Here is a 12145-nt window from a genome sequence, read left to right as displayed (position 1 = left end):
GTAATGATAAAGCACATTATACATAATACATGATAATACATTTAATCGATTCGATAAAAAAGTATGTCAATTTTGAGACGATCTAGCTCTACTATGTTACCGATTGTTGGTGCGTAGAACGGAAATAGATCGTACGTTCAGGTTCCGTTGAATTTGAATCCCGTTTCTACCGACACCAAGTTATGAGAATTACGAATCGGTTGGTAAGTAGGATGAAACATCAAACGGCACATGCGCATGTTACGCGAGCAAAGCAGCCGATATCGAGCTGTACACACAAGATTACAGAATAGAACACAAAATCCAGATCATACACATAAGCATACTTCACTTCTACGCACAGTAACGTATCACAATATACTCAACTCATCTTTGATACACATCAAATACACATAACACAGCCCTACGGGCTGCTTATGGCCGCCTCACTGGTTGTGTGCAGTTGTGTGATGGGGAAAAGTTGTTTTCTTTAATTTAAATTATTGTAACAAGCAAGTGGTGTTTTCCCCTGATTAAACGGTGTGTGAAATCAAATTTCGTTATCAAGTCGAAGAGTGAAATGATTTGTTTCAATTTCCTGTAAACGTGGATAGAGTTAGAATTATTGGAGTAAGCAGTAAGTATTCGACAGTCTGAAATATTCTTTACATTTAATTAGGTTTCCTATTCGTAGCTGCTCGTATGACGGATTAATTCTTAGGTTCATAACGTAATCGTTAATTTTCGTTACGATTCGGAGCTGTCATAACGTTAACCGCCACAAATTGCTTTTATCTTTCCAATTGCGGTTACGAGACCACCTGATTATAATTGAAAAAGGAAATTATTCTATCACTTGCAAAGCAATCTCTTATTAGCTAACCAGTATTCTTCATTCACTTCTTGTTAAGTCAGTAAATGCCAAAACATTTGAATAAACAAAGTATTCTGTGTGCTATAGGATTGTTATTGATATTTTATTGACCTTGAACCATTATCATTATTGTTGATGGGGTTCTTATTGTTAACGTACCTGCTCATGTGACAGTTAACAGTTCAATTCCTACAATGAGCAGTGTCAATAGTATCCAGTGTGCGATAGTAAGTGAACTAACTTTTTGAACTGATTGTGAGGTCTAATTTTGGAACATGGATAAAATTGGCTAAAATCATTTGTAGATATCACTTAAAAAGAGGAATTTTTATCTAATTACCAGCAATTTACTTTTGTGTAATCCCCCAAGCTGAGAGTGCAACTTGTGTCATAACTTTTTATAAGTCTACGTAACAGGCATTTACAGTAACGTTGAAGCATTTGAAGTATGATATCGTGTTGAGATACTATTTTAAATTTACATATGAAAATATTCCTACCTTTATGAACTAAATAATGAAACAGTGTTTCATGATTGTATCACCAACTAGAAACTATTCCATACATTTATAACTTAATACCTGTTCTAAAATAGAAACTGACGTTTATTTTAACGGGCTCATTTTTACTGGAATAAAGACCAATCCTTGCACAGAAATGCTGCACCTTGCAGCTAGTATAATTTTATCATAAATACTATGATAGAACTTTCCTTGAAGGTTCACACCAGTTTTACTACGATTTAGATTACTTTAGATGCAAATATAAAACCGAGGACATCCTTGTCGATTATTCCTCAAAACCTTTGCTATACAGACGTGAAAGCATTTGTCCCATATTTGTGCATAATCTCATATTTTCCAAGACTACTGTTAATTAGTTTCAAAGATAATTAGCGCTATACTCCTCTCCAATTTTTGGTCTATTGGAATGACCCTTACTGTACTTTTTACTTTTATATTACGGTGGCTAGCATTCTTTCAACAAAATTTTCAGAGCATCACTGATCAAAAGAACTTTCAGACAGCGCTAGCATAGACATAGTTCTCATTCTATATATAGCCAAAGACCTTGACTTCTCTGGTATACAAACTACAGTAAATATTATTGTTAATATTTCATACTACGGTGGGATGTCCACTTGGTACAAGAGATCGCAATTAATTCGAGACAAATTTTCCAGCTGTCACTTACGTCTGATAAATTCTAATCAATTCATCAGTAATAACACTACTGATGTTTTTAGGATAAGATATTCTGCGTTAACTCAAACACGGGCTTAAGGCCCTCCAAGAAAAAATGACGAAGCGATTTGAATTTAACTGGCAAATTGAAGTGCCCGAACCATTACGTAAAGGATGCGTGTTTGATAGATGGTCCGAAGAGAAAGATAATACAGAGATAGAATTGAATTGCCTTTTCAAAGTTGATGAGTACGGATTTTTTATTTACTGGAAAAGTGAAGGAAAGGTGAGACGACAAGGTTTCTTCTGTTCAACACTTACACAAGTTCAATTTATCATCAATAAATCTGTATATCACTGGTTTAGGATGGAGATGTTATCGAACTCTGCCAAGTGAGTGATATTCGTGCTGGTGGAGTTCCAAAGGTAGTAGGCTCTAGTACTAAACTTTCACTAAAGATCAAAAGATATTAAGGTGTCTTCAACTTATGTGTTTCACATTGTGATTATCTATCTCGATCAGGATCCAAAGCTGTTTGACAGACTTGCGGGAAAGAGTGAAGACTTACTGGAAGACCGAAGTCTGACCATCTGTTCAGGAGTTGATTATACAAATATCAACTATCATCATGTTGTGTGCCCTGATGCAGCAACTGCCAAGGTAATTAGAAGGGAGTTGCACTTCCACATAACAAACTAATTGGCTACATCTTACATGACTAGTCAGGTCAAACTGAATTGATAACGTTGATCATAGCTTTATTTCCAACAGGATTGGTGTTATGTCATGACAAATGTAGAATATTCTGAATGATGAGTGAATTTAGTAAATAAATACAGACCAGCATTGTGATGAGATGAAGCAGATCTGTTATCAAATTGACTCATACTTATCTTCAATATTTGTTTAGATCTATGCAATTTATTCACTATATAATACCATATATTATTGACACAGTTATTAACTAATTAATGTTACAGATATGGTTGGATGGGATCAGAATTATAACGCACAATGTGAAAGCCAACAACGTTTGTCCGTTAACGTGTTTAAAAAAACAGTACGTGGGATTTTAAATTAAATCAAATATAACTCCAAAATTCCAAGGAACACATCATTTTTCATCTCCCCTAACTCATGAATACGTATTGTAACCGTTTCCGAGAAGCTAATAGAAGCTAGTTGATGTATGTGTATGTACATACTGCATACCTAAAGCAGATAACAATCATAATTATCATTATTTCAGTTGGATGAGACTTCGAATGCTTGTAGATCCGGCTGGGAAAGTTCCAGTCAAAGTAGTTGCTAGAACATTTGCCTCAGGAAAGACTGAAAAATTGGTATACCAATGTTTGGCCGAGTTGGATTTACCAAGTGGAAAGGTTTGTTTCTATAAAATCTATATTTAGAATGAATTATTTTCAGTGAGAAAATCATTATTGCAGAACGATGTGATAGAACCAGATGATTTTACATTTGATGCATTTTACGCCCTGTATCATAAAATATGCCCAAGAAACGACATAGAAGAACTATTCCAATCAATGTGAGTAGAGTTTATCAAATATGGGTAATTCAAGTAGAAATCAGCATGTCTATTATACGTTAGAATCGCAATGATAATTCACCTTTTCTCTGTACCCTATAAATGCAGAACTCAGGGAAAGGCTGATACCATCAATCTCGACCAGTTAATCTTATTCCTGAATGAAAAGCAAAGGGATCCAACATTGAATGAAATCTTATGCCCCCTTTACGATGAGAAAAGGGCAATGGAAATTATTAGAGATTATGAAAAAAATGAACAAGCACAAAATCAAAGTGAGTATAGTAGCAATGTTGATGAAGTCTGTAGTTGGCCTCTTCTTCTCAATGTATAATGTTGCTTTTAGAAACCATGACCAAAGATGGTTTCATACGATACCTAATGTCAGATGAGAACGCACCCGTCTTTCTTGACAGACTTGACATTTATATGGACATGGATCAACCACTGTCCCATTACTACATTAATTCCAGCCACAACACTTATCTAAGCGGAAGACAATTTGGTGGTAAAAGTAGTGTAGAAATGTATCGACAAGTACTTCTTGCTGGATGCAGGTATGATCATTTTCCAAATCTTGTTAACGTTGTTCAGTACCTTTGATAGACCTTAATTTGTATTCGTTTTGAAGATGTGTTGAATTGGATTGTTGGGATGGAAAAGGAGAAGATGAGGAGCCAATCATAACCCACGGAAAAGCCATGTGTACAGACATATTATTCAAAGATGTTATATACGCAGTTCGAGACACGGCTTTTGTTACTTCTGAATATCCCGTTATTCTAAGTTTTGAAAATCACTGCAGCAAAAAGCAACAAAATAAATTAGCCAAATATTGCGATGAAATATTAGGAGACTTGCTACTGAAAGAACCTTTAAAGGAATATCCTGTAAGTCAATTGAGTCGCCCCATTTCTACTTTGCCATATCTCTGCTACTAAATAAATAAATTGATGGCTAGCTTGAACCAGGAGTGAGCCTTCCACCACCAAGCATGTTGAAGCGAAAAATCCTGATTAAGAATAAGAGACTGAAGCCTGAAGTTGAAAAGCACGAATTGGAACTCTTCAAGCAAGGACAGTTTGTTATTGAAGACGAAGTGAAAGAAGATGCCAGCGCTATACCTGCTGCTGCTGGTATTGACCAAGTACCGGCCAAGGTACCTAATTCTGCCCAAGTCTAGAATTCATACAAATCTGGTTCGCGTGTTTCAACTACATTGTTCTGCAGGAAGAAATAGTAGCAGCAGCAGAGGCTGTAATCCCCGTTGGCGTGGTTCCACAAACGCAGGGCAGTGGACCAGTAGGAGTCGGAGATAGCTTCGAGTTAACAAATGTGCCACCATATACTGGCAGCACAACTAACGTGCACCCATGGCTTTCATCCATGGTGAACTATGCACAACCGATCAAATTCCAGGGGTTCACCGTAGCTGAACGTAAGTTTAATTTTTCATAATAAGTTTTTTCTATTTCCATGTATCTGGTAACATTAACAAAGTTCTAATTCCACATTGCCTGTATGTGTTAGACTGTATGTATTAATATCGCCGTTTCAATTTCTGTAGAAAAAAATATTCATTACAACATGTCTTCTTTTGCTGAAACTGCGGGATTGAATTATTTGAAAACTTCTGCAATTGAATTTGTCAATTATAATAAACGTCAAATGAGCAGGATTTATCCAAAGGGTACAAGAGCTGATTCCTCAAATTACATGCCTCAGGTAACTTTGGTCACCTTATTGATCCACTTCAGTTTAGTATTCTAGTCACTCCTCAATTTCAATGTTACCCTATATTGTTACAAACAAAATTGTCATATGAGACATAATGGTTTGAAATTAAGTATGCACGCAGATGTTACCGTGTTATACATATAATTTTACAACTATTGAATAAACACATACACAGGTGTTCTGGAATGCTGGCTGTCAAATGGTGTCACTAAATTTTCAAACGGCAGATCTTCCAATGCAATTGAACCAAGGAAAGTTCGAATACAATGGCTCTTCTGGATATCTACTCAAGCCAGACTTCATGCGGCGCGCTGATCGCAGTTTTGATCCTTTTGCAGAAAGTCCTGTCGATGGAGTTATTGCCACCCAATGTAGTGTACAGGTATGCTATGACGCATTGATACTAGCAATCTCGAATCGTCCCAAACAGCCATCAAGTTTGAAAACTTAATAGTGTTATACTAACAGGTCATCGCAGGTCAGTTTTTATCGGACAAAAAAGTTGGCACTTATGTTGAAGTCGAAATGTATGGACTGCCAACGGATACGATAAGAAAAGAGTTTCGTACTAGAGTTGTACAAGCGAATGGTTTAAATCCTGTCTATAACGAGGAGCCATTCTTGTTTCGTAAAGTAGTCCTACCTGATCTGGCTGCCTTGCGGTTTGCCGTTTATGATGAATCGAATGGAAAGCTACTCGGACAAAGGATTGTTCCCCTTGATGGATTGCAGTCTGGCTATCGCCATGTCGCTTTACGCACAGAAGCCAATTTCCCTATGTCTCTTCCTATGCTCTTCTGCAATATAGAACTCAAAATCTATGTTCCTGATGGCTTTCAAGGTATTGTACTAACGTGACTGAAAAAATATCCTAATTTTTTTACACGTAACATTTAATAGTATTAATAATTATGTACATTTATATTCGTTCAAAGATTTTATGGAAGCACTCACTGCACCCCGAGTGGATCGAAAGGCTGAAGCAGCCGCGCAAACTAAGATGCGAGGGCTCGGAATTGAAGAAAGTGATAATAAGACCAATATTGAAGCTCCTCTGCACCACCACGAAGTAGCCAGACCAAGAGGTATAGATATAAATTCATCATGTATGGAGACGGTCCAAACGATTGTTCCAAACATTAATCTTGAAAATCTATATTCCTGATTTACAGAGGAAATGATGTTTGAGCCTATTACAGTAGATTCACTGAGACAAGAAAAGGGATTCCAAAAAGTATCCAGAAAACAGCAAAAAGAACTAGAGTCTCTCAAGAAAAGACATCAAAAAGAAAAGATCACTGTTCAAAAGCAACAGTGCACAGCGATTGAGAAGATCATTAAAGGAAAAAAGTAAAGCTTGAGAGTATTTGCCTAGTAACAGAAAGAATTTATCAATACGAAATGTAGTATGCATACACGTTCTGAATTAGAAATAGTAATGAATCATTTACAAATATTTCAGCAAAGTAGAATTGTCACGAGATCCAAGTGTTCGTAGAGCGGTGTCAGAACAAACTGCTCAGTGGTCGCGCTTAGCGGAAAGACAACGTAGGGAAGAAAAGGAACTACAACGAGTACATCTTGAAGAGCGTCGTACCCAATTACGTAAGATGTGTTTGTCGGCACAAATTGCACAATTAAAACAATTGGCTGCGAGGCACGAACGTGAACTCAAAGAAATGAATGTAAAACAAGCACGACTTTCGGTTGAAAGTATGAGAGAAGTTATGAATGACAAAACGCTTAAAACACGAGGAATCAAAGAGGGCAGACTTAGAGAAAAGCAGCAAAATAATACCAAAAAATTCATGGAAGAGCGAAAAATCGCGCAAATAGTTCAGGCTCGAGAAAAAGATAAATTAAAATTGATTCATGACAAACAACTTGAGGACCTACAGAAAGATATAAACGCGGTAAGAGAATAGCCTGAGGTCATCCACAAATTGTTGAATATTGTGTAACTGTAATAACAATGTTAACTGATGTGTGTTTGCAGATACTGGAAATGTACAAAAATGAAGAGATAGAATACGAGCTCGGCCCAAAAACTGAACTTTATGTGTAAATATGCCGAAACAACCAGTCAAGATAGGTATGACGCGCTGTTTCTGTTCGTTAACTATATCGAAATTTCTTATCTATTCAATATTCACTATTGGAATCGGGATCAAATCTCTTAGTAATTATTTCACAAGATGATTGTGTCGTGATTAGGCACCGCGAATTGAGCTCATGAATTTGTTATTTTCTTATGAAAGTCTCAATTTTGGGTGCAAAGATTTACCATTACTGATACTTTATAAATCAAAATACCATGTAAAATGTCTTCGATGAATCATATAGTTTAAGAGAAATTTACCATGTAGATGATTACTATCTAGTCAAATTTAAAAAACTCGAAAATATTTACTATTCACTGACAAGTTTGAATGCATAAAGTAGAAATGGAGATCACTGTCGAGAAATATATTAAATTGTCAGAATTACAAAATATGCTAAGGTTATTGAGTCAAAACTTTGTAATATTGTGCCTCTTTTAACAAAATCAAATCAAATATGTTATACGTACGTACGTAACATAATTATGAATTTTTCGCTTTGTCATTTCTCGAATAAATTAATCATTGATCAACGTATTGCAAAGGTGCTTGGGTTTATGCATTACAAAAGTATAAGTTAAATAAAGAAGATGCATAATTTTCCTCAATGGTTCTAAAACCGAAAAGCCAACTTTCGGATCAAAACTAGTTTAATTACTTTTTATTTGGCATATGTATTAATGCAATGATCTATTTGGTGTATCATACCCTTTGCAGCACAATGAATATTTACTATAGGTTTAAAACATATGTCTTAACTTATGTTATTTTGTTAATATTTTCTACAAAGTTTTGAGACCATGTCCCTCTTATATGTAAACTTGTTTCATAGTAAAATATATATTGAAAGTTGAAAACCAATAACAATATTTCTTCTCCATAAACCTATGTGAGTAAGAGAAAGGTGTTTGTGTGAACTGGACATCAGTTCAAAACGCTTTGAGTTTGATTTTCAAATGACCTATAGTAATTGTGAACTTTATCAACTTATAAGAAAGTTTCAGGATAGAACTGTCTGAAAAAAGGATTGACACAACTCAGTGGATGAAAGTTTTACAGATGATATAAATTTTAATCAAGCTATTATTCTACAATTTTTTAAGACAGCAGAGAAACAGTTACTCCAAAAAATGTTCACACACTCCGTATCTTCTTCAATTCCCGGTAGAAAGCGTTTTGTTGAACTGGAAGGAAAAAATAATCAGACCATCTTCAGAATGAAAAAAAAATTTGAGATCATCCAAAAACGCGTGAGGTGATTTCAGACTCAGTTGAGTGAAAAGGTATAATATTTGTCTTCTCCCAATATTCAGCATTTTGTTCGATTTCAAGAATATATTAGCATATGTATTGAAGGTACTTACTCCATGGATCAAAACGTATCTTTTCCAGTTTATCTCCGAGCCTTTCTCGTATTGTATTATATTGGTGACCGCTGACTAAACTTTCCATCCGTACCATGATTAATCTGTAATAAAACATTCAAATGTCAAGGTGATCTTGGCAATAAATATGTTACGACTGCAATATTAGTAAAAATAATTTGAAAATGACATCCAGATCAAAGCTGTACAGAAATTCAAAATATTGAAGGCCAGAAGTAATCTAACCCCAAAACTACACAATCATACGAATGCTCTTCACACTTACTTGCTTTTAACCCGTTTAAGCAAAACATTTGTGACGAACATTTTATCCAAAAAATAGTCGGGCAATGGTTGATAACTGACGATAATACAATAATTCACCACTCAATGTTGTAATAAACGGAACTCCTACAGCAATGAAGCCAGAGCTTTCTGTGAGCTAGGCCGGCCATAGAGCTTATCCGGGCAGTGAAAAATCCACTGGACTCTATACTACTGGAACGCGCGCAATAGAAGTGGGGGCAGTGAGAAAGAGATAGTTGTGGTAGAACGCGCTGTTCGTCAGAAACAGGCGGGAAAGTACGTACACCTTTAACTGAGAATACCCGCGACTATCAGCTATCCTGAGCTGTTATGCGACATTCTACTGTCAGTTATTTTAAATTTTGCCGCTGAATCAGTGGTTATCAGTGGTTTTGCCGCTGTTGGGTATACTGTTTATACCAGAATCGGTTGCTCTTCCCCTACCAGACACAACCAAAACGCCAAAAAGCGATACTAATCTTCAGTCAATTCTATGGTGGTTGTATGTATGTACCAGAGCTCGACAAAAAATGCTTATAGTGATCATAGAAATAGATGGTAGATTTCATTATGCTCATGTGCAAATAGATTATCAGTAATTATTTACAAGTGGGATCCACGCTATTTCAAGCCATAAAAAATCGAAAAATTAACATTGTATCATGTCGTGTTGTGAAGTCGGTAAATTTGGCAATCAATTTTTTTTTAATTAAACTCTAAAGTTCAGTATTTACATGAGTGTTAAACACCGTTCTCTGCTCTGACAGTCAATCCAATTCGTGGCGCCATCCCACCTGTATAATTTTCATGTTCTAACCTTCATCAGTGAGTACAGTGTTGTATACAGACGTACATACGTACGTACGCATACGATTGATAGTTTCACATGCATAAATATCTTATGACCAAGCTTCAATCCCACTTATAGATCAGTGATCAATCCTCTTTGACCAAGCCGAGCCACTTTATTCATTAGTATCGCGGTCGCGGACTTCGGCAGGCACACGTCTCGCCACGTTGGTCAGACCGGTCAGACCATAACAATATTCATTGATATTCTCTGAAGACATCCCCAAGTCATACCTTGGATTAAACGTCATACATTGTGTCATACGGTTGTTATTTGAGGTCATTCACTCAATACAGCGGCAAAGCGCTCCGTCAACGCGCTCCGGGAATTGTCAGATTCAAATTTTATTCTGTTCGGAAACAATAAAAGATGACACAAATTTGGTCAATTAGTTTGATAGTCTTCGTACTTTTGGTTGTTATTTTAATCCTGAAGAAATTCTTTTGGTATGGCCGGCTAAAGCAACTGACCAATAAACATGTTGTGGTAAGTCCATTACTTAATTAATTTGAAATCATACTCTTTCTCTTGCCTTCAAGGTAATTAAGAATTTTCTTATTATCTCCAGCTCTGAAAGATGGAGATTGAAAGTTCAAGTGCTAACTGCTTATCATTTCACTGTGTCGAATTACACATATTTTGTTTAAGATAACTGGAGGTTCCAGTGGAATTGGAAAATGTGCAGCCATCTATGCAGCTCGACAAGGAGCACATGTCACTATTATAGCCAGAGATTTGAAAAAATTGGAAGCTGCTAAAAATGAAATACTCCACGCTTGTCAAAATAAGGAAAAACAAAAAGTGGAATGTGTATCATTGGACATCGGAAATAATTACGGGGATGTAGAAAAAACGTTTAATAACCTCGAGCGTACAATAGGCCCAATTTATATGCTGATTAACTGTGCGGGTATCGCTATATGTGGAAAAGTTGAAGACACCACCATTGACAATCTAAAATATATGGTCAACCTTAATTTCATGGGGACATACTACGCTATTAAGGCAGTCATTTCCAGCATGAAGAGCGCACATGAAGGAATAATTGTTATCACTTCCTCTCAAGCTGCCCTATTAGGTAAAAGTTGTAAAAAACCTATTGTTTATTCGCTTATAAGTTGATTGTTCTTGGGTAAAAATTGATTTCACTCTTTAACTTTTTTTTTAAATTTCAGGCATCTTTGGTTATTCAGCTTATGGAAGTACAAAATTTGCCTTGCGTGGGTTGGCAGAAAGTGTTGCGATGGAGGTAGCACCTTATAACATCTCCGTGACATTGTCCCTCCCGCCTGACACAGACACACCAGGATTTGCACTTGAAGACCAAAGCAAACCATTAGAAACTAAACTGATCTCCGAAGGTACAGGACCTGTGTCACCAGAATCTGTAGCTGAACAATTGATGAAAGACGCTCTGGTCAGTACTTTTCATATTTTGCTAATTTATTCATACTGTCTCTTAAGAATAAGATGAATGGTATGAATAATAGACTGAAAACAGGAAGGACTCACTTTAATATTGTTTGCAGACTGGGAGGTTCTTCTCAACAGTTGGTCTGGAAGGGTTCATTTTGACTTCATTGTGCGCCGGAATGTCCCCTATCTCATCCATCACCGAGTTACTACTACAGGCATTACTGGCAGGCATGCTTAGACTAGTAGGCGCTTGCTACCTAATTTCATTCAGAAGAATTATTCTGAATTGTATGAAAAATCGAGATAAGAATAAGAAATCTGAATAGGTCATAGTAATATACTTACTTTGCTAAACTCGGCTATTGGACTGAATTCCTGAACGATTGAACTGAAGTAAGTGTGATATTCAGTATCTGAAACTCAGTATTTGAATGGCATATTTACTACCGGATCTTGTATCCGCACCGGCAACTGTCACATAATCTACCAAGGTCTTCGATTAAACTAGTTTCGGTTGCATGAAATGTCAATCTTCGTCTGTGTATTTTCCTAGAGTTTCTCAGTTTCTGGTGTAATTATTATTGATGAATATTGATGTGGTGTTAACCAATAAAATATCGTTCTAGAAAATGGCAAAAGTATTTCCTACCCAAGCAACTTTGATAATCAGAAGAAGCCGAGAAGCTACCATGCAACTTACAAGTTAAAACGGAAAAAGAGTAACTATTTTTCGGCTACAGATTATTTCATCAATTTCCCTAGACACGAACAATGTAATATAATGAT

At 36.2% G+C, this 12145-nt stretch overlaps 3 protein-coding genes and 1 long non-coding RNA gene across 7 annotated transcripts; 2 read left to right on the top strand and 2 right to left on the bottom strand.

Annotated features, from left to right (window-relative positions):
* Window positions 1-5: 5 nt before the first annotated feature.
* LOC125502253 lies at window positions 6-2163 on the bottom strand. Of its 2 annotated transcripts, none has more exons than XR_007280124.1 (4): window positions 1354-2163; window positions 649-800; window positions 367-577; window positions 6-268 (listed from the first exon to the last, which is right to left on the bottom strand). It is a non-coding gene; the product is annotated as an uncharacterized LOC125502253 (long non-coding RNA). The 2 variants fall into 2 exon arrangements; XR_007280125.1 differs by lacking the exon at window positions 1354-2163 and adding an exon at window positions 1013-1274.
* Window positions 290-8284, top strand: LOC105690957 (1-phosphatidylinositol 4,5-bisphosphate phosphodiesterase). Its single transcript, XM_012409150.3, has 19 exons — window positions 290-616; window positions 2100-2323; window positions 2404-2463; window positions 2561-2698; window positions 3019-3098; window positions 3288-3423; window positions 3487-3587; window positions 3696-3862; window positions 3934-4144; window positions 4219-4477; window positions 4549-4746; window positions 4818-5025; window positions 5155-5312; window positions 5500-5706; window positions 5793-6165; window positions 6260-6409; window positions 6497-6674; window positions 6787-7237; window positions 7321-8284. The coding sequence occupies exons 2-19, from the start codon at window positions 2153-2155 to the stop codon at window positions 7387-7389; spliced, it is 3315 nt and encodes a 1104-aa protein (XP_012264573.2). The 5' UTR covers window positions 290-616; window positions 2100-2152; the 3' UTR covers window positions 7390-8284.
* Window positions 8285-8468: 184 nt separating this feature from the next.
* On the bottom strand, window positions 8469-9265 carry LOC105690958 (39S ribosomal protein L33, mitochondrial). Its single transcript, XM_012409152.3, has 3 exons — window positions 9074-9265; window positions 8788-8891; window positions 8469-8607 (listed from the first exon to the last, which is right to left on the bottom strand). The coding sequence occupies exons 1-3, from the start codon at window positions 9112-9114 to the stop codon at window positions 8558-8560; spliced, it is 195 nt and encodes a 64-aa protein (XP_012264575.2). The 5' UTR covers window positions 9115-9265; the 3' UTR covers window positions 8469-8557.
* A 155-nt stretch (window positions 9266-9420) lies between these two features.
* Window positions 9421-11984, top strand: LOC105690909 (3-ketodihydrosphingosine reductase). Of its 3 annotated transcripts, none has more exons than XM_012409063.3 (5): window positions 9421-9918; window positions 10022-10429; window positions 10592-11021; window positions 11119-11360; window positions 11473-11984. In XM_012409063.3, the coding sequence occupies exons 2-5, from the start codon at window positions 10313-10315 to the stop codon at window positions 11683-11685; spliced, it is 1002 nt and encodes a 333-aa protein (XP_012264486.1). In that variant the 5' UTR covers window positions 9421-9918; window positions 10022-10312; the 3' UTR covers window positions 11686-11984. The 3 variants fall into 3 exon arrangements, with proteins under 3 accessions (XP_012264486.1, XP_048516277.1, XP_048516278.1); XM_048660321.1 differs by having other exon boundaries at window positions 9633-9651; XM_048660320.1 differs by having other exon boundaries at window positions 9421-10429.
* Window positions 11985-12145: the final 161 nt, after the last annotated feature.

This window comes from Athalia rosae, chromosome 1 (assembly GCF_917208135.1).
Source record: "Athalia rosae chromosome 1, iyAthRosa1.1, whole genome shotgun sequence".
Taxonomy (NCBI): domain Eukaryota; kingdom Metazoa; phylum Arthropoda; class Insecta; order Hymenoptera; family Athaliidae; genus Athalia; species Athalia rosae.
Note: the sequence above shows the minus strand (reverse complement) of the source record. Positions and strands in the feature narration are given on the sequence as shown.